This window comes from Centropristis striata, chromosome 19, assembly GCF_030273125.1.
Source record: "Centropristis striata isolate RG_2023a ecotype Rhode Island chromosome 19, C.striata_1.0, whole genome shotgun sequence".
Lineage (NCBI taxonomy): Eukaryota > Metazoa > Chordata > Actinopteri > Perciformes > Serranidae > Centropristis > Centropristis striata.
In genome coordinates, this window is record NC_081535.1 from 21,067,630 (window position 1) to 21,092,979 (window position 25,350).

A 25,350-nucleotide genomic window follows, 5' to 3' on the forward strand; every position below is an offset into this window, starting at 1 on the left:
CTAGCAAAATAAACAAGACTTTTGGCTTCATCCAGTGTCATGTTTTTGTTCTGGATAGTTGTTGAATTCATCTCATATTTAGTTTTAGTTTTAGGGTAATATCCATTACATTTTCTTTAGGCCTATTCTATTAACCTGTTTTCTCTCAGTAGCACAAACAGAGAGTGTTCATATTCAACAGAATATTGTATTACTTAAAACTGGTGCTGTTGTCAACTAAAGAAATACTTAGTACACTAATTAATAAGTTGATTTAATCAACAGATCCCCTTTACCTAAGTGGTTTTCTTGTTTTAAAATTATAATTATATGATGTGTATGCAACATCTTCATCTGTAAAGTAAGTAGGTCAACTACAGCTGTCACATGAAGTGAAAAGTACAGTTTTCGCCTCTGAATTATATAAAATAGCATAAAATAGAAATGTAAGTAAAGTAGTAAATTGCCTCAAAAGTAGGCTACTTCCATCATTGACTGCAGGTGACATCAGCACAGTATAGGATATTTAATGAAAGCTGATTAAATATAAGTTTAGAATCTAGTGAACTCTATAGCCTAGTTTATTTCCAACACACAAGCACATTCTTATATAAAAACAAGTTTATTCTCTTCTCATTCCGGCTTTAATTCGCCGCTGTGAGCCTGAAACAACTTGTGGTTTATATAGTAAAGAAACCTAATCCGTTTATGACCCGGAGCCCGGAGGCAGGGCACGCGAAGGTGAACCGGCAATTTTATTGGTCGCCGCCGTGTCAGGAAGTGTCAAGCAGCCAATTGAACGGCGCGGAGATTTATCTGTGCCTTTGACCACAGGACCCAAAGTACCTGTCAACACAATGCACTCCTTCTGTAAAGGTAATTAGTTTTCTGAATGTTTTTCTCTCACGCGGCAGCTGTTTAACCGCGGCTGAAATGCATATAAAAATGACGGAACACTAATTATCTCAGGGGGAAAAGTCTCAGCGGGTTTATGAACGAAGTTTGTCCCGCTTATTATCTCCACCCGTCGGACTCCGGGAATGACATTTGTTGCCACTAGCAGGATGGAGTGCCTGTTCCAGCGATGCCATAAAGAGCCTGTCTTCCTCTCTGCCTTCCGCTCGGTGCTGCTGATGTCATGTTTGGTAAGAGCTACTGTCATTATTCCACACACTTTAATAACCATTTCTCATTTTTAAACTTTGAAAAAAGTCCTAAGTAATTCATAACAAAGAGGCTTTGGCGTCGTAAATACTAAATTGTTGTTAATTGTATTTATTCTGGCATGTTTGTGTGAAGCTATGTCTGGCTGTGGGATGCTGTGCTGTGCAGAGAAGTAGGACAGATTATAAATTGGTCACTGCGTCCAAGCCAAGGCCCATACTCATTTATCTGTGACAGACAGCGCCAAATAATAAGAGGATAAATACTGAATCCAATCCAATCCAATCCAAACAGGGCAATCCTTTCAGAGGGCAGCACATAATTAAATTGAGTTTTAGCTTTGCCTCATCCAAACATAAAATGACATGAAACAACCAAATAATTTATGTCAGATATAGACATCAGAAACATGCTCCTCACTTCTGTTGGATAACTGTCTGCATCTTTTTCCGCTCAACTATCTCCAGGTCTTGGTCCTGACTGTGTCCATGTATCCTGGGTTGTGGTCCATTGGGGTCCAGCTTCATTCAGCCCTCACAGGGAGCTACGTGCCAGGCCATCACTGTGTCCTTCTCATCAACAGCCCCAACGAACAGGCAGCCAAGGACATTGGCAGGTACATTACCAGGGTACATCTTACAGTCATCAACCCACTGAAGAAAAAGAAAAAGAAAAAAAAGGTTATAAATGTAAAGGTTAAACTTCCCCAGTTGATTAATTACATTTATTAATAATTCATATTAATTCATATTTTTTGCATTACAAGATATTTTAAATTTAAATTATTATTCATTATTTTATTTTAAATTATTCATTTTTTAAAATATATTTTTTATAATATGAAAATCAAGAATTCTCTCAACAAGTATGTGTTAAAATTGCATGTATTTTCAGAACAGAAAATGAAACAATTGATATAACAAGGTTCAAAATTCTTGTTTAATATCGCCGGCATGTATTAGAGTCAAAGGTTTTTACAAAGGAAAATTTTAATATACTTTTTTATCGCTCTGTGGATTTAGAAAATATTTTAGAACAGCCATAAAAAATCTATATTTTCCATGTTTTCAGTTGGGCTGCCCACTCATAGACAAAGTCCAGTTTATTAACAAGTTACTTGTTATGTTTTATTTTTTTCATGCTGAATTTCCAAGAAATTTATGAGCACATCTCATTCATATCAAGGTTTAAATTGGTGCTTTTTCCATGATTTTTTGTCGATCAACTGGACTTTTGCCAGTTTAAATCAACTAATCAATTAGTCAACCAAATTGTATGTGTGGGTGTTAGTGGACTAAGAACAGCACTAGTTTTAAGGAACAAAATGTGCTGTTGTATATGAACTTCTTTTCTGTAACCTTCAGAATATACTATAAAACTTGGGTATTTGAGTGCTACTGAAGTGGAGATTTCTGTCTCAGAGTATTGGGGGAAAAATCTGTTTGAGAAAACGGCCTTGCAGGAAACTTCAAGTAAATAGAATAAAAAATGTATCATCAACACCAAACTTACTCAGTTTTCTGAAATGTTATGTTTAACACAATTTTTTTTTTTGACACAAATGACAAAGTGTAGTGGGGTTTCTTTCCACTAGTCTAAGAGAAGGCATTTTTTCTTGCCTGTAGTGTTTTGCCATAAACAATTCAGCTCAAATACTGTATGTCAAAGGAATTGTTTCACCTTTTGGGACCTCTAAATCTTAATAATTAACTTGTCATCTTATATCTTATTTGTTTAATCTGTACAAAAACATTCATGAAAATACTCCTGCTGGTTACTTGGCAACCTTATAGGTGTCATTGCATCTGACCAGGAAAACCACAACGTGTTTTTTTACACTTCAGTTTATGCACAGATTAAATAAATGAGATAAAACTATTTAATTAGTGAGCTTATGAAGTGCTGGTTGGTTGTTTGAACAGCCAAGCCACCTGTTTCCCTCTGCTTCCAGTGTTTATGCTAAGCTAACCGGCTGCTCGCCCAAGCTTCATATTTACTGATCAGACAGAGATTGGTATCAATGGTATCAAACTCCAGATCTTACTCAATGCAACAAAATGTGTTTTTGCCAAATAAAGTCAAACTTTTCCCTTATTCTGCATGCTTGTTAAATTCCTTAGCTTTGGGATGGATTTGGATTTTTTTTTTTTATTTTATCAGGCAGACATACAGCAAGTTTGACTTTTCCTAGAGAAGTCCTGTCAAAATATAGAGCGCTGTGTTTGCACTCTCATCTCCTTTGTTGGCATTTTAGCTGCATGTAAATGAGATCTATTTACCACGTGTCAAGATAGGAGGTAGCTGTGCACAGTGTGGGTGCCAGATATGTAAATCACCTCCATCGGAGCCACCGGTTATAGGAGGGGGCACGACTGAGCTGGTAATAAACTATAATATCCGCTTAGCAAGCAAACTTTAACATCTTTTCTGAATTTAGTGCATAAAAGTCCTTTTTCCTGCGGCCTTGTTGAAGAGCAACATAATGTAAGGGCTCGCTTTCATGCTGTAATTGATAAACAGCTGGTGGCTTGTAAGTGTTTAATTTTTACATCATCTCTTTCCATGTCTCCCCCCCCCCCCCCCCTTTTCCATTCACGCTCCTGACCATTCTGTCGTCTTTCCAGGGCGATCATGGAGCGGCGGCTTGCAGCCAGCGTTAACATTCTCTCCAGGACCTCCACAATGTAATTCATATTTTTCCTCTTACTATGACACGACTTTCTACTCAGCTGGGGCACCAACACAAAACATAACATAGTGATAATGACCCTCACATGTTAAGCGCACATAAACATGTTCTTCTTTTCTCTCTGTGACAAAGCTGGATACAATATTTTCCCCCTTACCATGACACAACTGTGTAGCCAACTGGGGCACCAACACAAAACCTACACTGAAAAAAATTGGAGTGACATTTACTTAAAAAAAGCTAGGCAAGTTTTTCCACACAGAAAGTGTTTGTAATCATTACTCAGGTTGTTTCTAAGTAATATTTATTTAATAGAACCACTTGGTTTTTTTTAATGAAAAAAACACAAGTAAATTGCAGATTCACTGATGTCCCTCAATTACATTTTACTTGGAAATATCAACTAATTAAGCCAATGAACTGGTTTAGTGAATATTACTTGGAACGAATGATTCAATTTACATACACAACTGAGGACACATAATAACAAACAATCACTAAGTAATGCAATACATGAAAAACTGCTATTTTAAAGTAAAAGCACTGAATTCATATTTCTTTGTAGGATTTATATAGATGATTGAAATAATAATTACAGGGCCAAAAAATGTTTTTTGCAGTGGTTATAATGTCCCTCACATGTTAAGCTCACATAAACACATATTCTTCTTTTCTCTCCCTGGCATAGCTGTTTATCTGTAAACCAGTTTATCTGGGCTGCATCTTAATGCTTTTATCAGTTTTCCCAGCTCTAGAAACTGAGTTAGCCTTCAAAGTGGTCATTTGTTTGTATGCATGGATTAGCTTTCCTGTTAATGCATAACCAGAAAAGTAAAAAGTCAGCTTTAACGACTAGTTTAGGGGTGAGAGTGTTGATGGAGTTTTTAGGGATTTTATGTGTTTACCTGTGTAATGAAGGACTTTCAGTTTTATCCAGGCTTATTTCGCCTTACATCTCAACATTTATTTTGACATTTCACATCTTTAAATAAAGGCTCTTATTTTGTTTTTTGCTGTCTTTCATAATCCAGACGAAAAAAGCACCATGTTTAAAAGCAGAGAGGCAGTTTTGCACTTGACATCATAAAAGCCTGCCTGGAACAGTTTGACAGTATCACTGTGAATCTCAGCGGCCATAATAAACGGTTGGGCAAGGTTGATTGTTGTGTTATTTCGGAAAATACAGTTGTTCACAAAAGCGTTTTTTCACTGAATTCAAAGGCTCTTCACTGTGCACTGGTACTTTTCAGCCCCTATTGATTCACCATCCCTCATGTAGATGTGCGGTGCAGTTCTAATGTCTTGGGTTTTCTGGTTCTTTAGGTACTATTGGAAAGGTGAAATCCAGGATGCAAGTGAAGTTCTGATGGTAAGCTTCATGAGAAATTGCTTTTATGATAAACATTTGTACTCACCAGGAATGCTGATGAGATGTCACTGTTTTTGCAGCTGGTGAAAACAAAGACCTCCAGGATCCAGCAAGTCATAGACTATGTGAGGTGAGAGGCTGCTTTATGTAATACTTATTTCACATTATTGAAAAATGTACATGCAATGTTTGTTTACTTTCAAACTAACATAATGCTTAAGCTGGGTATGCAACTGTAGAGCTGATTTCAAGGTTCATTGCAGTTATTTTCAACTTCAACCTCATTGTGTCACTTGAAATAACTCCGCTATATATGTTAACAAATTGGACATCCAGTGAGCACCTGCCGTGTTTCACAATGTTCTTCATCTTCTGTCTCAATCGCCAGGTAATGTGGCGCTTCACTTCTACACTGATATGTAGGCTTTAGCTCCTATCTTTATCTTTTTAATCTGTTTTCACTTCAGAGTCAGTTTGACATCCTGGATATATTCTACAAACACATATAAGACCCTTCAGTCTGCTTCTCTCTCTGTAATAGCATTTTAATTTTCCAAAAGTTAGATAATATTTCTTCAAGGGGAGCATTTGAGACAGCGTGGCCTCCATGCTCGCTCCAACAGCTTGATAAAGTAGCAGCGGCGAACAGCAAAGGGGCGGGGCTTAGCAGAGGGTCAGTGAGAGAAGTAGAAACAGATGAGTTGCTACAACATTTCAGGCTTTATCGGAGACATTTCCAATACTGGAAACTCTATCTCATCAGCATCTCTCCACCACAGCCTTGGAAATGTTAAGAAAAATATTTCTAAGGCTGTGGTGACTGAAATTGCTCTTTCTGATCATTCCTGTGTTTTCTTTGAGATAACTGTCTCAGGGCACTTTTGTGTCAGTCACTTATCTTGTAGATCATTTCAGTTCTGAAAAAATGTTGATGCCATTGCTCTCTCCAAGGCAATGGCAGTCTCTGTCTCTGGAAATATCTGCTTTTGAATGTGGATGTTTGTTTAAATTGTTGATCACGAATGTAACTGATTACAAAAGTTGGTATATACTGATGTCACATACACACTACTTGAAATAACCAAGTCAGACTAACTGACTAATGGTTCTTCTCACTTTTTTTGCCACTTTTTTCATACTTCTTACTTTTCTCAAACTACTAAATCTCTAAGGACAAATACTATGAATAATAAATATTTTGGGAAGGTAATTTATGAAATTCTACCCTGAACGTTAACAGATCCAAACTAGTAGTCTACTGAGACAGTTGTACATTGGGACCCACTACACTTTTCTGCACATCAGAATCAATAAAGTGTAGAAAAAAGTGTAAAACCGTTACAGAAAATTGTCATACACCAGACAGGGATATTCATACTGGAGACATCTTCTGAACTCCACCACACTCTGCCGATGTCTACTGCCTCTCAGCTCGACAAGATTTAGATTGACAGCTGTGTCTAAATGACACCGTGCCTTTCCCAAGACTCGCCTAGGCAAAACCAGTGAATGAATCTGCTGTTAATGGGATTTTCTACCTGCTGAGATAATCTGGGTGCAAAACCTATAGATAAGTGTTTGACTGTTCTCTCACAGAGGGGAAAATTCATGTATTCTGCTCAGCCAGTGTCATCCCAGGACATCTGGCAGACAGCCAAAGGTGGGCATAAAGACCAACCATATACACTCAGGCATGGAACAGGAAAACGGGTTTGAAACATTAATTCATCTCCTTGAAGCGAAAGTGGAGATGTTAAAGTCTCATGCAGAGAAAAGGTCAGAACGCCTCTATAGAGAAGATTCAGACTATAACTCTGGTTGTGGGAGACTCCATTATTAGAAACATAAGACACTAAAACATGCTACATTGCAGATGCGATGGTCTTCCGCATTAAAGAGAAACATCCGTTGATAAGCTGATAAGCAAACACACTGAAATAAATCATCCTTTGATATGTTGGGGCCAAAGGGCAGCAATAAGCCAGGATTTCGTTGAAGGCCGTTTTTTTATTACTGGACCACTGATCCACATGGAAGGATCAACAGGTTCAGCAGATTCTTATCACTGAACACATGGCTCGGCAATACTTGCAGTCTAAAAGGGATCAACTGCATTGATACCTTCAATCTGTCCTGGAGACGTAGGCATCTTTTCAGGACAGGTGGCTTCCACCCAAGCAGATCTGGAGTTAAAGTACTGATGGAGCTTTCTTGTTCAGCTGTGACACTCATCTGCCACACCAAAGATGGTGCACACAGCCTCAATGTCAGCTTGCTGACAACCAGCTCATGAATCAGTTTCCTAATTCCTCCTCCCTCGACTCTCCCCTTTCCCCTTCCTCATCCCTTCAGGGATTCATTGATAGAATGGGATCACTGGTTAGTGCTGCCATTAAATTCTCCCCTCTGCGTCACTGCCACTTTGTGGGCCCTCACCCCAACCGAGTACATTGTGAAACACCAGTCTGTTTTAATAATGTACTTTAATTGTCCCCTTGGGGAATTTCATTTAATTCTGTTGTTATTTTCCTATTTATAATCACACATGCATCAAATGTCTAAAGAGACAGGCTGTTCTCATGAATAGTTCACATGATTTCAGATGAAAACTGATGCACTGAAATTACATTGCTTTCACGCGAAATAGTGACCGGCAGCGTAGTATAAATGTCACATAAGGGACAGTGGATAGATTAAACAAACCCCAAGTTTGAACCAGAAGACTTGGAAACCAGTGTTCATGTCCCACCTGTGTCCCATTGAAAGTTATGTTTGGAAGTCATTTCTTGTAACCCTAACCCTGTTCAGTTTTTCTAACCTTACACAAGTAGTTTTGGTGCCTAAAGTTCTGTATCTACAAACCTGGTCCGTCTAGGATTTTAACCGGCTACCCTCCAGTTCCCAGGTCTTTGTGATCTTCTTCTGAACTGCATGTTCCTTTTCTTTTTTTGTTCAGGAGTAATAAAATGAACTCAGCTAAATCTGCTCTTATCAAATTTCAAACCAATTAGTCCACTTTAAATTGGCAAAGAATGCTTTTAACACTTTAGCTTTAATAAATGGCCGGTCTTTGGCAGGCAAATCGTATTTAATGATTGAGTTATCAGTGCAACCCCATTTTATCTTTCACTCAAACTTTTTTAGACCAAGATAAGTGCAGCAGTTCTTAACCAGCCAACCAACCCCAACTTCAGTTCTTTAAACAAAGCCAGAGTGCGTAAAAAAGAGATGGAGTTTTGTTTTAATGCAAGCAGTTTTCTCATGAAAAATGGGCCTCTTTTTAATGTGTTGTATGCTTAAAGATCTAGAGGTCACCTAAATATTGACAGCTGTCTACCATGTGCATTGACCTCGACTGTGAAGTTATTGATGTTGATGTTAACAACCCCCAGGACTGGATGACTCAGCACATGCCAAAGCCCACACACAATAAGAGGCATTCTGGGCTTAATCCTCTCCATCTGGAGAAGTTCAGACACCATGTTTTACTTCAAAACCTACTCTCAATGAGAAAGAAATGTAAACAGTCGTTAGCTACTTCCATCCTCGATTCTGGACATAGAAATAATGTTTTCAAATGAATTTAGCTAATGTAAGAGCCATCTTGCTTCTTTCTCATTTCTTTCTATAGTCTACATCCGTAGCATCAGTCATGCAGGATGTATAGATCGGCAAGCGAGTGACACATCTTGTTATTGTTCTTATGTAGCGTAAATGAGCTGATAAATGACATGATAATATGATATCAGATTGGTGCATCGATTTGTGCATGCCCTGATACCCGATCTAACGTTTCAGGCTTTATCGGAGAGATTTCCAATACTGGTAAAAGAACAAACAAAAGAACAACTCCATCTCATCATCATCTCTCCACCACAGCCTTGGAAATGTTAAGAGAAATATTTCTGTGGGCTGTGGTGACTTAAATTGCTCTTTCTGATCATTCCTGTGTTTCCTTTGAGATAACTGTCTCAGGGCACTTTTGTGTCAGTCAATTATCTTGTTGATCATTTCAGTTCTGAAAAAATGTTGATGCCATTGCTCTCTCCAAGGCAATGGCAGTCTCTGGTAAGACAAAGGTACCATTGAAGAATGGCATGCTCGTAAAAACATTTTTAAAAGCGTTGAAAAGAAGAATGAAGGTTGCTCATTATGACATCTATTTAGAACTGAGGAATGCACGTCCTTCTTCCCTGACATAACTGCCTAGAGCAATAACAATGATCATGCCTTATTTGCTACCGTTGGCTGGCTGATCAGCCCTCCCGTGTCAGTAGCCCTTGGACATTTAATGCACTAAATTATGCCATGAATGCCTCCTTCTTTACTGACAAAATACAGAAAATGAAACAAGCTGTCAGTTCCTCCACATCAGGTAGACGGTCTGTATTGTCCTTACATGCACCTAAAACAGCATGCCAGTTTAATCCTATAAACCATATAACCTTGGAGGAAACTGTGCAGCATTTGAAATTCTCCTCCTGCTGTCATGATATACTGCTTACAGGCTATTTCAACAATGTTTTAACTGCATGGCATCAGATCTGCAAATAGTCACACTTTTCTACTCACAGGCTATTTCCCACAGGCTCTAAAAACTGCAGTTAATAAGCCACTCCTTAGAGAAAGAAATATCTTGACAACTCACTAATGACCAATTATAAGCCTATATCAAACCTCCCATTTCAAAGTTAAGTCATTAAAAAGGCTGTTTTTCAATAGCTTAACACCTTCCTGCTATGAAATAATTGTTGTGGTGTTTTACAGTCAGAATTTTGACCAAACCAAAGCACAGAGACTGTAAAGGTTTTTGAATGGCATCCACTAAAACACAGACAGTGGAAAAGTTTCAGCCTTATTATTAGATCTCAGTATTCAACACCGGCGACCACAGCATATTACAGTTGTACCAGACTGGAAAACTGGTGGGAATTTCTGGCATAGTGCTGATCTCCTTTGAATCCTATTTTTTAGGACAGAGACTATTTGCATACACAAAAGTGGAGTCCCCCCAACTCTCCATTCTCAGGCCTCTCCTGTTCAACACTTACATGCTCCCACTACCTTACGGAAAACAACGTATCTGAACTTATTTATGCAGACAGCACAGTGCACATATTTATATGAAAATATCAACAGGTGATTTTGTGTCTTTTTTGACAAGTCTTCCAACCCATACGATCACACATACGTTTGTTCCTGCCCTCTAATATGACCCACAGGAGTGTTTCCTATTTAGTGCCCCTACTGGTGGCAGGAAATCGTAGTTACATTAGCTATGTTAAGTTATAATACGATGACTTTTGGTCTAACTTGGGCCACAAGCAGCGGTCTTCTGAGTCATGTGTTTGTTTGACCCATCCACCCACCACAGCCTCTTCCCTCTGTGGACTTTGTCACTCTGTATATTCTGTCACCTGTATTCCTTATTTACTCCCATCTGAAGAACTACAGCCACTAGAGGACGCCACCTAACAATAAACATAAATATGGGCCTTAAAAAGCTGCTTGCACAAACGACCTATGGGTTCGTCTTTTGGGGAGAGAACAGCCTTATTATTTTATATTGCATTGTTCTTTCTTTTATATCTTGTCTCCCTACCTTTATGTCTCATATAAAGCACAATAAAGTGCCTTTAGTTGAAAGGTGCTATACAAATAAATGTCCCTTGCCTAGTACAGAAATGTGTCATTACTGTTGGGTTTATTTATATTCTATGACTTACATGTTTGTGTTTGTGTGGGTCCCATCAAGGTCCATCCACCCCTATGCAAACCCAGAAGTCCTGAGCTTCTCGGTGGAGGACGGCAGTTTGGCCTACATGAAGTGGATGGATGAAGCCATTCCAGAGGACTGATCCATCATTAAAAACAAAGCCAATTTCTGAATGATGGCAGCTGAACAAGGACTCTGAGCCAAGCATACAGGCTGTTGTTTGGAGATGGATTGAATGGTTCATAAAGCACTCTGTTCAACAAAAGTTCAATACGTGACATTTACACTATTTTGTTGCTCTGACCTTTTCATTGTAAATTCCACTTTGTACTGTGGAGATTTGATTTCAGTCCTTTAAAGAGCTTTTTGTACCAAAGTCACTGAAAATATTTATTGACTGGCAGGTGTAAGTTAACACTGCGTAACAGGACACCTCAAACAAATGTCAACTGGTCCGTTTCAAATCAATTCACAAATTTTATGCAAATTGAAGCTGTAGGTAACCATAAACGTACTTCTCCTACAGTAGCACAGGTTAAACTGGCCACAAACAAACTTTAGACAATGGGTTTGTCAAGCAGATAAAAAGAACCCATATTTATGTTTGTAGTTAGAAGCACCCTCTAGTGGCTTTAGTTAATATGAAGGATACCAATGTGAAAGTGGTGTTAAGGAGTGTAACGGCAGAGGCAGAGGTTTAAGCCAGAGTTTGGCATATAAAGCACAACAAGGTCCACTTTCTCTGGGAATGAGGGGTAGTGGATGGCTTTAACAAACAGGGCCCAGGAGACCAGTGTTGCAAAAGTCAACATTGTTATTTGGAGTTATGTAAATTAACTTCATTGCGTAGCCCATGTGTAGCTACATCATGTATTATGTTAAGCGACTTTGAGAACCTTTTAAAAGCGCTATATAAATCAAATGTGTTATTATTATTAATTATTAGTTTAGGTATGAGGAATGGATGGTCTGCCACAGTAGGGGTGGTAATTTAGAAAGCATTCTCATGGGTGGAATACGAGGTGGTTTGTTTGTAGGAACACATTCATGTGGTCATACGGTTTGGATGACTATCGTTGCCATTAAATCAGTGAGATATTACAGTCAAAGGTGCCCAGATTTGGAAAATAATGGTCTCAGTTGAGGAATCACCACTTTATAGTATGCATTCTTTGCCTACACCTCATTATGCATTATTGCCCTTTCTGCTTTTTATATATTTATTAATTTGAGGTTACATCACTTTCTAGAAATTAAGTCAGGTTTAACATAATAGTTTTAATAAAAAGCTTGCATTAATAAAAAATTAAAAAACTTTAAAAAAAGATATGTTTTCTTGATAAAGCATTGTTATTGAACATAACATTGCATATATGCAAGCTTGTACTACTTATTATTATGAATTTCAGGTTATGATGAAAGTCAACTATTTTTAAAGTTGTTTTCCAAAAGACTTAGACCTCCCAAAAAGAGAAACTTGACAAGCAAACACTCAGAAAGACATGGCACCAGATCAATCTGCATGTACATACAGTTCAATAGATTATTGATCTGTCAGGCTGTAGAAGACTTCCTTTATTGGTAGAGGACACACAACTGTTTGTGTATTGCATTTATAAGTATTAGTAGTAGTTTGTATCAAGTTAGCGCAGCTCGTACTAAGAAAAATTCCCTACCACCTTGTACAGCCTCAAATTAATCAGCACTCCTGAGGATAAATTAACATCTCTCCCTTGTATTTCTAATACTTAATCATAGTTTTTTCATTGTCATTGTATATCATGATGCTGATCTGAGCAGGTCTCCCCTGGAAACACATCCCTGATCCCCACAGGCGAAGTCTTGACAAATTAAACTTACATTTAATCACAAAAACAAGCAAATTTGTTAATCAGCTCTTGGGCTATACTTCTTGAGAGCATCGCAGGTCTTGTTATCTGTATTCTTTCACAAATATGGATTAGAGATATGGTACACGGCTGCAGAGGTTTAATTAATTAGACTTTAAAATTTGCTTTTAATATCCTAAATTGCAGCAAATCTGCCAGTTATACCATGCCATATTTAGGGTTATACTGGTCAGCTGTGCGTGCTTACCTCACTAAACAAAAATATGCACTAAGCCTCAGTCTGCAGAAAGTGTTTCCGGCATGAGGCCCTAACAAAGGAACTGCAGACATGGTTTAGTCGGGTGTTGTGTCTGTGGAGCCAAAATAATCCTCCCCACTAGGTCCAGAGATCAGGTCAATGGGTGGCTATGTGTGTATGTGGTTGTTGTTTTTTTACTTCAGTGCTTATGTACCTATTCACATCAGTGAGTGTATATATATAAATGCACAGATGCTTGTGTGCCTTTGTGAGTAGTTATGGCCTTCAAGTGATGAATGACACTGTGAGGAATAAATATTGCACAAAGTGAAAGAGGATCTTGCAATTTGATTAAATGTTCACTAGATGGTGGTGTTTCAATAAACATGCCACCACTGCCAGACATTCACATCAGAGTCAGTTTGAATTAATGCAGCTTGCCTATTATTTTTGAATTGTTCATTCATTCAACCTTTATTTATATTTATTGAGTGGCTACCCTGTAGAAGGAAAAACTAAATATAGAGATTTAATGACGGAGAAAAGGCATACACTCTTGAAAGAAAAATACTAAAAGCTATTAAAACTTTTTTAAAGGAAACAATTTGATAGATAAATTAGGATTATCAAGATGTAGAATAATATGCAAAAAGCCCTACAATTTTGCAACTAGGTTTTTATAAATTAATAAAAAATAATTATAATCTCAAAATACAGTATGTAGAAATATGTAGGAAAAAAATACCCTACATTTTGATATAATGCTTGATAGTTTGATAGATGAATAAAAATAATTTTAAAAAATACATGTAAAGTGCTTAACAATTTTATTAGACCACCGGTTTATACAACAGCTATCCTAAATTCACAACATTAGTTATTACCAAAATCATTTTTTATGTTTCTGTAATGGTTAATACACCAGTATGCAGAAACTCTTTAACTGAAATTATATTCTTAATGCTAAAATATAATGGCTATTGTTATGTATGAATTTTCAAATTCACTATTTTCTAAAAAAAAAAAAAATAGTAAAGCACATTATTATTTCTTGATTAAGATGTTAAATTATAGTTATTTACTTGCTTCCTGAACAGAAAAATGAGTGGTTGAATGTTCTGCTTGATTAATTTCTGACTCCTCAGAGAAGCCCAGTGACCCGGCTACAATCTGGGTATAAAAAGGTGAATTCACTTTGTTATTTCCTTAATAAATAGGAATATTTAATTTTTAAACAAACTTTTGAAAGATTTAAAAAATATTTATGTATTCTCATTTTTACAGGTGGTCTAATAAATCTGTTAAGCACTGTATGGAGAAAGCCCTGAAATGTTTCAATTAGGTTAGATAGTTTATATGGATACATTTAAATTATTAAAATGTAAAATGCAGTTACAATAGAGATTGGGAGGTTTAAGACCGAACGTGTGGAACATGAAGTATGAGTCAGGTCATAGAGCGTGTCTGATAAAATGCATCTGAATGATGAAGCAGTTCAGGGAGGTTGTATGGTGATTTTCCAGTCAGGGTTAAAAAAATACCTCTTGAAGAGAAGACCACCCAGCTCTACCATATAAAATACAATGATGTGTACCATAGATATCACAAGAAATGTATGTTAAAAAGATAGGTACTAAGAGGTTGTGGAGATTATTTTCTCTCTACTTAATATGAAACGAGGTTCGACTTTATAAAGTGAGCAAGTATAAAGATGCATATTTAGTTTTTACTCCACTAAATCGTCAAACACTTTGTGTATACAGTCTCTCTCACTCACTGTTAATTATTTTCTATACAGTACGTTCAGTCAAAGCCTCGTTGGTTGAGGCGATTAAAGAAAAAACATATATTTCTATATGAAAACTAACTAATGTGTGTAAACAAAGAGACATATGGCTTTCTCCTTCTCTCCCTGTGTGTCATTAAATTCTCCATGGGATGCAGATTTACAAACAGGATAATTAAGAATAAGCTGTAAGAAACAGACGCTGATAACATGCTCCCACTGAGAAATTCAATAAACTGGGGATAATAACACACACACACACACAAACAGAGCTATCTGATCCAGCAGGGTAGGGATTGTAAGCTAAGGAGTTTTTTATTAACTGCGTGTATAAATTGGCATCACAGCAGTTTTAAAAATATTAATAATTAAGAAAAGTAGTCTGTAGCTTATATGAATGCAGTTTTCAGTGTAGTCAGCACACCAAAACATGCTTTTTTTCCCAGTTTACATTGTGTTGTCCTGTAGTTTTGTCTAACAGCACTGCAACCCAGGTTTGGCTCGTGGGCAATAAGGTCTACAAACTCACTAAACATTAAACACACACATCCCATCATATCCCTTATTGTTTATTTTATTTTCCTCACCAGGGCTGACACTAACAATTACTTTTATTATCATTAAATTTTCAGATTGGATTCTTAATCAATCTTTTGGCCTAAAAAATGTCATAAAATAGTGAAAAATGTCCATCACTGCTTCTCAAAGCCAAAGGTGATATGTTTCAATGTCTTGTTTTATCAGTCCAAAACCCAAATATATACAGCTTATATTTTAAACACAGAAAAGCATAAAATCTCAAAATTTGAGAGGGTAAAAACAGCATTTTTGCATTAATTAACATTACATTAAAAAGTAAGTCTACATGGTCGCACAATAATTGTGGTTTCATTTTCATTGTGATATGTTTGGAAGAGATTGATTAATAAAGTTTTGAGAAGATATACACTTTATCTGTCAAGAATGAATCACATTGTCACAATCATTTCATGGAAAGAAGTTTAAAAAAAATGTATTTCAACTTCATGGGCGACCGTGTAACATCAAAATAGTTGGCTACTCGACAGAGAGGTCAACATGGTAGTGAAAGGGGGACTGTGAGAACTCAAAGCTTAATTAAAAAAATACTATTGGAGCTGCTCTGCTCCAAAAAACAAATTCAACTTGAGATAGGCTTGTCTTGCTGAACCTACAAGGACATACTATAGCTTTTACCAATTATATTTACATTTACATTTAGTCATTTAGCAGACGCTTTTATCCAAAGCGACTTACAGGAAGAATAAAAGCAATCAAGGTATAGTGCAATAAGAGCCATTAGTGCATCAATAAGTGCTAGTGACAATTCTTTAAGGAGTAGAATTGTCATGTGGTGCTAGGAGAGAAGATGCTCTATGGAGAGCTGGGTCTTCAGGAGTTTTTTTAAAGGTAGAGAGGGACGCCCCTGCTCTGGTAGGAACTGGTAGTGTGTTCCACCAGCAGGGAACAAGAAATGCAAAGAGTTTGGATTGCCTTGGACCAACGGGGGGCAGAGCCAGGCGCCATTCATTGGAAGAGCGCAACGGTCGTGAGGTAGCATATGCCTGAATCAGGGCGTTCAATTATATTGATGGATTTCTGTTCATTTAAATGATCCCATTTTACTTTTTTTTTTTTTTAAATTGAACAATCTGAAATCTTGTGAACAAGTACAACATAACATGGCGTGCAACCTCTGACAGGAAGCTGAGCAACAGAATACAGGAAAATCAAGGTACAGCAGTCAAGTGTGGCTGTTCTTTTATTTTAACAAGGTTCAATTGGTTATTTTACGCAATGTTAAGATAAAAGTGGGCGAAATGACATGTAATGATGCCTGTGACACCTCTTATACACTATATTCTCCTTCACTGGATCCAGCAAAGAGTTGTACTGCACAGTTTGGCCCTTACAGGTAGATATTTGCAGATGAATAGCATGAGAGATCTTCCTCTGAAAACAGATTTAAGAAAATTGGGGGTCTCATGCTATTGCTGCAACGATTACAGCATCCACCATTCATGTCTTTGTTACTTCACTTTAGTTTGCAATTTTGGAAGAAGTGCAATGCTTGTGCAGAGTGGCACAATCTGCAAAAGGGGCTGGAGCAGGCCGATACATTGTAGGTAGGAGGAATATCTTAGCAGAAGACATGTAGGTGATGGGCTGGGAGGAGCTTCTCCAAACACAAAACTGCTCTTTCCTGAGGAGGTGCAACATGATTATTCAGCATCCCAGATCTGCTTCTAAGAGTGGATGATCTACTTTTTCATCTGAATGCATATTTTAGAATAAAATTAAATCTTTTCTGCATGTTTAAAAGTTTTTGCTTCATGAAAAATTAGATGTGTATTAAATAATATGCCCTCGTGGTAGACCAAGATGGAATTTTAAATAGGTTGAGAATGAGCTTTCATATTGAACATAGCATGGCTCAACTTGTCACAAGGCAGCTATGTTTCATACCTGCCACAGAGCTTTGGGCTCATTGGCTGAAGCTCCTGCTGTCCGTTAATTACACTACATGCTAGAAGCTAACTAATAACCTAGATGAATGATACATTATTTATGCATAATGAGCAGACAGACTGTGAGAAACACTGGCATTTGATAAACTTTGAGGGCCTGAGAGAAGACAGCAGAGAACAGGGGATAACATTGGTGTGACCTTTTCAAAATGGACAACTCTGAAAATGTGCTGTGAAGTGCTGCCAAGTGGGACAGCCAGCTGACCAAATTAATAACTGCATTAATTTAATAATCATCGAGTCCAAAAAAAAAGGTCTCATTAGTCGTTTTGACTTTGAGGGTGCCAGCCCCTGCTCTGAAAAGTGAAGTCAATGGAGAAGTGGTTTAAAGCTACATTCTTTCTAATGGCCAGTGTGGGGAGGGGGGTTGGGGGCGACTCCATTGGCTGCAAGAAGAAGTCAGATTGTATTGAAGTCGATGAGAAAATGAGACTACTTCTCACTTGATTTATTACCTCAGTCAACATTTTCCCAATTAATTTATGGTCTTAATTGCTAGTTTAAAGTTTTTTTTAACATAACATGATACTAAATTATGGTCCAGTTTAGAGTAAAATAGACAATAAAGCAGGGTATGCTTTGGGACATCATTACCTTGTGATTGACAAGACAACCTGTCCATCAGAATAGAGGCATAGCAAAGCCTGTGTACATTAAAATAGATCTGAGCAGGTTTTTGTGTGTTGTCAAGTGTGTCTTCATCTTAGAACTTTGACCCTTTCACACTGTATATTAAGTTTATGAAAAGTTAACTGCCGATAAAAAAGTTTTGTTCAGCTTACAGTTGGGTTAAAAGTCACTCTCGCTAACTCTGACTGTTAGTTTGTTGTTTAAAGCGTGTTAGCATTAGCATCCCAGTTATCACAGTTAAGGTGAATAATAGATGCACCCTTGCTAACCTAGCTAGTGCTAGTGGTAGGCTAGCTGGTAACTAAGTGATGCTATGATAACAGTGCCTGGCTCTGCTGGGCTAGTAACCTATATTACCTCCCCAGCTCCAGCCTGTCATCCAAATATGGTCACTTCTGGTTAAAAAACAAGATGGTGGCGGCCAAAAGGCCAAATTTAAGGCTTCAAAATAGTAGTTCAAAAATCAACAGGTTATTTCAGAGTGGCTACTCCCACTTCTTTTAAACAGTCTATCATACGGACCATGTGTGAAAAATGGAAAAAGTTATTGACCCTTTCAAAGGGCATCCAGGCAAGCATAATGTCGTGTGTAAGCAGGCATGCATAATGACGCTGTTTTAGAAACAGGACATCCTTCAAATTATAAACTGCAGATTAAATTTGCATAACAGACCTGGTGTCATGTATTGGCTGCAGGATTTTAATCAAGTGAAAGACAACACGTCATTCGTCTTACAAGCAGTCAAGGACAACATTAACAATCTCTGACTAATCCAAGCAAGTACACACTCTGCTTCATTTACAATGTTGCTGTGCACTTTTTTTATATTGAACCTTGTGAGTTTTAATGGAGTGTGTGGATTTCTTTGTGGTTCTTTTATAGACACGGTGGCCTTTTGGCACTGGCTTTAACTTCACTAAAGATAAGATCTCTGACGCACAGCCAAACTGATGTTGTGGTACATGTAAGCTCTGAATTGGCTTAGCGTTCTGGGTTGCAAGGTTACATGGAAGGGAGGGACACATAATGGCTCAGTGCCTGAGTGAGTAAGCCTATACTACAAGGTGATTGCTTTCTTCCCCTCATCAGCACCTCCTCTTCTTCAACCTATCCAGATCCCTCCCATCAATAAGCTCCTCCCACCTCCCTGCCTCTGTGTACCTCATAAATCACCATCTGCAGTACATGTGTTCTGTGTGAGACGCACCCTCGTGGAAAATGAGAAAGAGAGGAATTGGAGACACTTGGTGAGGTAATGAAGAAGCCAATTTCTTCTCCTCCATACCTTCCTCCTGGCTCTGTTGCTCCCTCCCTCCCTCTGCTCGCTCCCTCCCTGAGCTGCTACGCGGACTCCGTCATCAAAACACACAGTGAGGCGTGCTGGCTTGCTCACACTCTGTAGCTTGTGGACACACACATTCACACACAGTCTCACGCTGGAGCCAACATTCAAGATGCAGCAGCAGGAGAGCATGTCTTCTGATTCCCTGTCAGGTAAATGCAAAACTAGATGTGTATCTCTGTAACCCTGCATCATTATGCATCTTCTTTCTCCTCCTTACACTGTTAAATGACACATTTTCTCTCTCTTGTTTCCCTGGCTTCTGTCTCTCTCCCATTCTCCCTCTCTGGATCCATCTGTCCATATTCCTTCTTGTGTGTGTTTCTTTTCATCTTGTGTATTCCCATGAGTACCTGTGTTGTGCTTTTAAGAGGTAATAACCATGATAATTGTTATTGTTGGAAAAACAGGAGGTGTGGCTTTTTCCATATGGCAGTGCTGGAGGGAGTGCATTAAGGTGGAGTAGCTCCGGCTACTGTGACTGCTTCACATCCAAAGCACAGCTGTGCAAGTACATATGGACTGGAGAATATTGCATTCTTCTGACCTAGATACAATGACAAAGCTTGTGCTACTTTAGCTTGTTTTCCTTTGACTTACACCGTGTGTAATGTGTTTGAGTTCATGACGTAAAGTGCTGTTTTCAGTGTCCTCCTATGCAGAGACAACACAATTTGCATGCTCATTACTCATGCCTCATTACTATAGAAATTCAAAACTTGAAAATTTAGAGATGAGAGCAAGGTTGGTTTGGGGAACAGTGACAGAGTGTGTTTGCATGTGCTGTGGTCGGCCTGTGGATGTTGAGAGTTGTCCTTGGTGATGAGGACGATCCTGCTGGGTATTGAGCTGGGAACTAGACTACACTTTCATCAGTTATGTAATGCATTTGATTAGAGCCACTACAATGATAACCTGGAGGTAAAGAAAATAATTACTTACACAAACTGAATGTTGGGTTACTATACTGGTGGAGACTGTGGCATTTAAAATCAATAGAGCTATAATAAGAGCTTGTTTTTTTCTTCCCTTGTTGCACAGCTTCACAACTCATTAAAGTTACTCAAAGTGAGCCGGAGATCTACAAAAACCTGAGAGTAGCAAATAATGAGAACTTTTATGGTGAAGGGAAAAATTTAATTCTGACTCTATTTCAACTCTGAATGACTCTGAAGATTAACAGCTAAAATAATGTGTTGGATTGCTCATTAACACACATTTTTCCATTGGCCACATTATTCAAAAGTTAACAGTTACTTGATTTGCTGCTGAAGTTACAATGCATTTGTTTATGGTTTGATCAGGGCGATCATATGCCAGCATGCATTGGGCAGAAGTTCTTTATTAAATGAAGAGAAAGAAACATAGTATTCATTATAGGTTCAGGTTTCAGGTACAGGTTCATTTGGATTGTAAGAGGAAACTGACTAGCAATTTGCACAAGCCAGGGCAATACGAAGGAAAGGGTGAATTTTTATTTTCTCTGTGAGTTGAACCGTTAAACCGACGGATCTCTTCATCCATTTTTTATTGTTTTTTTTAGCTCCAACCAGCTTATCTTGCAAGGCAGCAATATAATTTTCACAATATCAGCAGACCACATGAGAATCGTGTATATATATATATATACATACATATATATGTATATATGTGTGTATATATATATATATATGTGTGTGTATATATATATATATGTATATATATATATATATATATATATATATTTATATTTATATATATATACATATGTGTGTGTGTGTGTGTGTGTGTGTGTGTGTGTGTATTTGGTCTGGTAATGGGGCAATTGGAAGTTAAAAGCTGTCAGTTGCAACAACCAACCCCGTTGATGGAAGCTGTTGGACATTTTGCTTGGTGTGTTTTTGTCTCCTGTTGTTAAAAGTTATGTCTGACATTATTTTTAAGCAAGTTGTTTTGGTGCCTAACCTTAACCAAAGTGCTTTAATGTGTTTAAAACAGCAATCATCACCTTAACAGTGTGTTTAAAGCAACAATGGTCACATGTCACAATGAAAAAAGGTTATAGTGGTTAAGAAATGTTCATAATATCAGTGGTTTGCAGAAATCTAAAATACCAACATTTACTCTTGCGACTGGATTGACAGCTCTATAGGTTTGTCAGGGTCAGAAGTCGATCAGTCTGTCAGGTGGTCAATCCACAAAAATGACCCCACCTTTTCCCAGTCACAGTTTTTTCCCTAGGTGGCTAAAATTTGATTTGACCGTTAAATATGTCTTCAAGAAGGTGTGTATGTTTGTTTTCATGCTAATTGATTTGAAACGGAGCATGGCAAAGGGAGTGGTCATCACAAATCAGTGCAGAACTTGCAGATGGATTCACAGACTTTGCACAACATTCGGTGTAAAGGTTAGACATGAGCCAAAGGACAGCTGATCAACTGTTTATGCCAAGTCGCAAAAATGGGGTCCTGAACTCTTAAACCATTTGTCATGGACTATTGTGAAAGACATCATTGGTTTCAGCAGAGAGTTCCTGTTTCAACAGTGTGTTTGCCCTGCCCAATGGTTTTGCCCCGCCCCCATATATAACTCACTAACCATTTTTCATCGACACTTGAATCAGCAGATTTCCTTTTTTATTAGTGAAGGTTATACCTATACTTTAATCTTGCCCTCTTTCATAACTTAGGGCAGTGTTGGGGTTATGAGTGAATATGGTTATGGTTATGAGTGAACCACTGTCTTTTTAATCCATCCAAACATTAGGCATTTTCTCCTTTATTTTCTCTATTTCCCCCAAGTTTACCAAGTTATGTATTGTAGGAGCATTTTTTGTGAGTCAGATAACAAGACAAGTAGATATAGCTTGGTAATTGCAATATCATTTTTGTTTTGGCCCCCCTCTGCCCATACCATAATGTCTGATATTTTTTTCCAGTGTGGCAGGTGATCTGAAACAGGAAAAGAAAGAAAATAGATAGTAATGATGGAAAAACAGCTTGTTTTCTGTTATGTTCACTTCAGGTAAGATGCAGTGCCGGTTGAATAGCAGTAAGTCATTATCTTCAATATGTTCTATAAACAGAAACCTTGTGCCTGAGTTCTTCAGGTAGTGTTTGTTTGAATGAAAAATAATGATTTTTAAATTGCGACTCCCAGTTGCACAGCCGTATTTGGAGGACGCCAGAACCTCGTGTTGTTGTGGCTGCTACGGCATTGTTCATGATTTACTGACACTTCAAGCATCACTCTCATTCTGACAACTTGCCTGTCACCCATCACCAGCTCCATGCGGGTTCCCAGGTGAAATCATCATCAGTATTCCTTCAGTTCAGGTTGATTCATGTCTTCTCTGCTGCACTTAATCTGTGCACAAACCAGCAGCAGAAAAACAGCAGCAGCAGCACAGCTCTGAGGAGTCGGTAGTACAGATGCACTTTTTGCTTCATAGGCTTCTTGGACAGATGAGCGTTATTAGTAGTGCAATCTCAGCGTGAACAAGAAAGCCATAATTTTCCCCTTAAGTGTATTGTTTTGGCCTACAGCAGTGACAATAGCAGGTGGCGAGCAGGATTACATAATGCGTGCGAGTGCGGGAGAGAAATGTGAAGGTTCACAGGGAGTAAAAGCGAGGAGATGTGTAAACCAGCAATAAAAGGACATGTTGGATGCATCAGGGAGGTAAACAACATGCACTCTTTTAGTTATGCATTCCTGCTGCATGCTACACTGCTCTCCTTTCTGATGACAATACATTTTTCTGATTGCCTTGGCACAGTTTCTACAACAGTTTGAATGTGCAAAATTCTTAATCAAAAGAGCCAAACTGCACAGAGAGTAACTGGCAGCAGAACATTTCCTGAAATATGGTGCGTTTTCCTCAAAGTAGGAGCAGAAAAACAAAAGCCACAGAACTCTGGCAAAAACTTGTATAAGAGAAACATGAGCAAGTGTGACAGTGCACACACAGAACATGCACTCTACAATTACCTGCAAAGAGCACATTATGGAATCAAATTAAAGTGAATCTGGAGCTGAATTTGACTTTTCTCATTATTGATTCTCACATATCATGCCTTCATTTTCCTGCATTATTTGGCTTGGCTGCTGTACCTCTATTCTCCCTCTGTCTGACACGTGCCAACATAGTGCCTATCACTTTAAGCCCCCTCCTGAAAATGCCCAGTCTGCTCTAATTGATCTGCATTTCCAGGTCTTCCACATCTGTGCTCTCCCTGTCTCTATATTGTCAATGCAGATGTAATTAAGACTGTAACGTCGCATATAATGACACTTTTTGCCATGAAAAATCACCAATTAAAGCTTCTTAACCAAAAACATCACAATAGTAGTAAAGTAAGGAATATGATCCAAAACTGAGGAGAAGTTAAACAACATCTGCAACCAACATTACAGAATTCCCTGACGTTATGTAGCTACATCTAGCAGTAGAATCACAGTAGCCGTGTTTCCATTAAAGTCTAATTGAATTTTGAAGCAAAATTTTGAAATATCGCATTAAAGAAAATGCAAATTAGGGTTTTCATCAACTGGTTTAGAGCAAATAAACAAAGCTGCATGAACATACTTTGGCCAGAAGATGGCAGTATAATGTATGGCTGTAGGCTAATCTGTCAGTAAACAGGAAAAGAAGTAGAGATTGCAGAAGAGAGAAAAAACAACAAAAAAGAGGTTGCTAATTGGACAACTTTGGTCGCCCACAAGAGAAAATGGAGAAAAGTCTTCAGGAATGTGATTCAATTGGGCAAGTTATAATTGTAATTCCATGTCAGCTCAGAAACAGCTGATCAGTCATGTGATTTAAATGTTCCTCATGTCTAAATTTATTCTGTAAAGAGATTTCCAGCTCCCATTTAGTGCATTAACTATTTTTCGAAAATGACAAAAACCACCTCAAGCAAGCGTAAAAACCTTTATGCACATATTTCGAAAAAAAAATTTAATCAAATTTTGGTGTTTCCATCAAGCTTTTCTCATTCAAATCTTCATGATGTGCATAGAAATGTGTTGATGGAAACACAACTTGTAATGGAGTTTAGCTCATTGATGTATAAAGCGAATTTGCTCCAGCATTAGAGGCAGGGCCTAGCCTGGGTATACCCAGACTGCCTTGCGCGCTCAATTTCATTTCGAACTGCCAAAGGGTCTGGCAACCAGAGAGGTTTCTTAGCCCTGTTTTAGGGATCCAATCACAGAACGGGGAGGGACGGCAAGACGATGATGCGTACTACCCGGCATACGGAAGATTGTAGTTTTCTTACAGATCCAACATGGCTGCAGCAGACGCAAAACTCTCTTTAGCTGTAGATGGTGTTTTAAATAGTTTAAAGCGAAAGTTGAAAGGCGAAAGGTCTCTCGGCGGCTCCGCTGTCCCCCGGCTCGTAGCGAGATCACCGGCGTTACGGTAGCGGGGCTAATATCGGTAGCGTTACGCTACCGGTACCGTAGCGGGGCTATTAGCTATTAGCCGGTTAACGCCGGTGATCTGGCTACGAGCCAGGGGGCAGCGGAGCCCCCAGAGACCCGCAGCAGCTTGTTTATTCCCCATAAAATCAGTGGATGTGTGTGGCTGAATGACATGAGGGGGAATAAAGCGTGAAAATAAATAATCTTGCAGAAAGCGAGAACTGGAGAAGCAAAGCAGCAAGCAACACTCTCACAGACACACACACAACAAACATCCATTTCTGTTGCTCTACATATGTCATCTGGTATAACTGATCTGATTGGCTAAGAGCTACCTACAGACGCTTTTGATAGACATTCTAAGCGCCCAATAAACGGCTCCGGAGGATCGTAAACCACGCCTCCTCTACGGAGAAATGAACAGCTGGTTTCCAGACTAGATCTCATTTGAGATTAGCTAGGCAGGGCCCAGTTCATTCCTATGAAAGTTGCTCATTGGTGCATGAAGCCAAAAAAGTTTGACTTGTGTGTATAAAGTTCCCCTGTACTTGGGTTACCCTGTACTGATTTCCGACTAACTTCCAGTTTAGCACTTTGCTAACTTGATAATGATTTCATTGTACGGCTCTTCTAG

At 38.4% G+C, this 25,350-nt stretch overlaps 2 protein-coding genes across 2 annotated transcripts in view; both read left to right on the plus strand.

Annotated features, from left to right (window-relative positions):
* Positions 1–716: 716 nt before the first annotated feature.
* zgc:63972 (protein CutA homolog) lies at positions 717–11,360 on the plus strand. The gene is made up of 7 exons (XM_059358217.1): positions 717–855; positions 949–1,124; positions 1,611–1,759; positions 3,768–3,827; positions 5,156–5,201; positions 5,282–5,331; positions 10,957–11,360. Exons 2-7 carry the CDS (start codon positions 1,020–1,022, stop codon positions 11,057–11,059), a joined length of 513 nt encoding a protein of 170 aa, XP_059214200.1. The 5' UTR covers positions 717–855; positions 949–1,019; the 3' UTR covers positions 11,060–11,360.
* An 8,020-nt stretch (positions 11,361–19,380) lies between these two features.
* Positions 19,381–25,350, plus strand: part of LOC131992217 (disabled homolog 2-interacting protein-like) — a 207,886-nt gene continuing 201,916 nt past the window's right edge. The window contains exon 1 of the mRNA XM_059357702.1: positions 19,381–19,462. Within this exon, the coding sequence (XP_059213685.1) occupies positions 19,423–19,462 (40 nt within the window). The 5' untranslated portion in view covers positions 19,381–19,422. The remainder of the gene's footprint in view (positions 19,463–25,350) is intronic.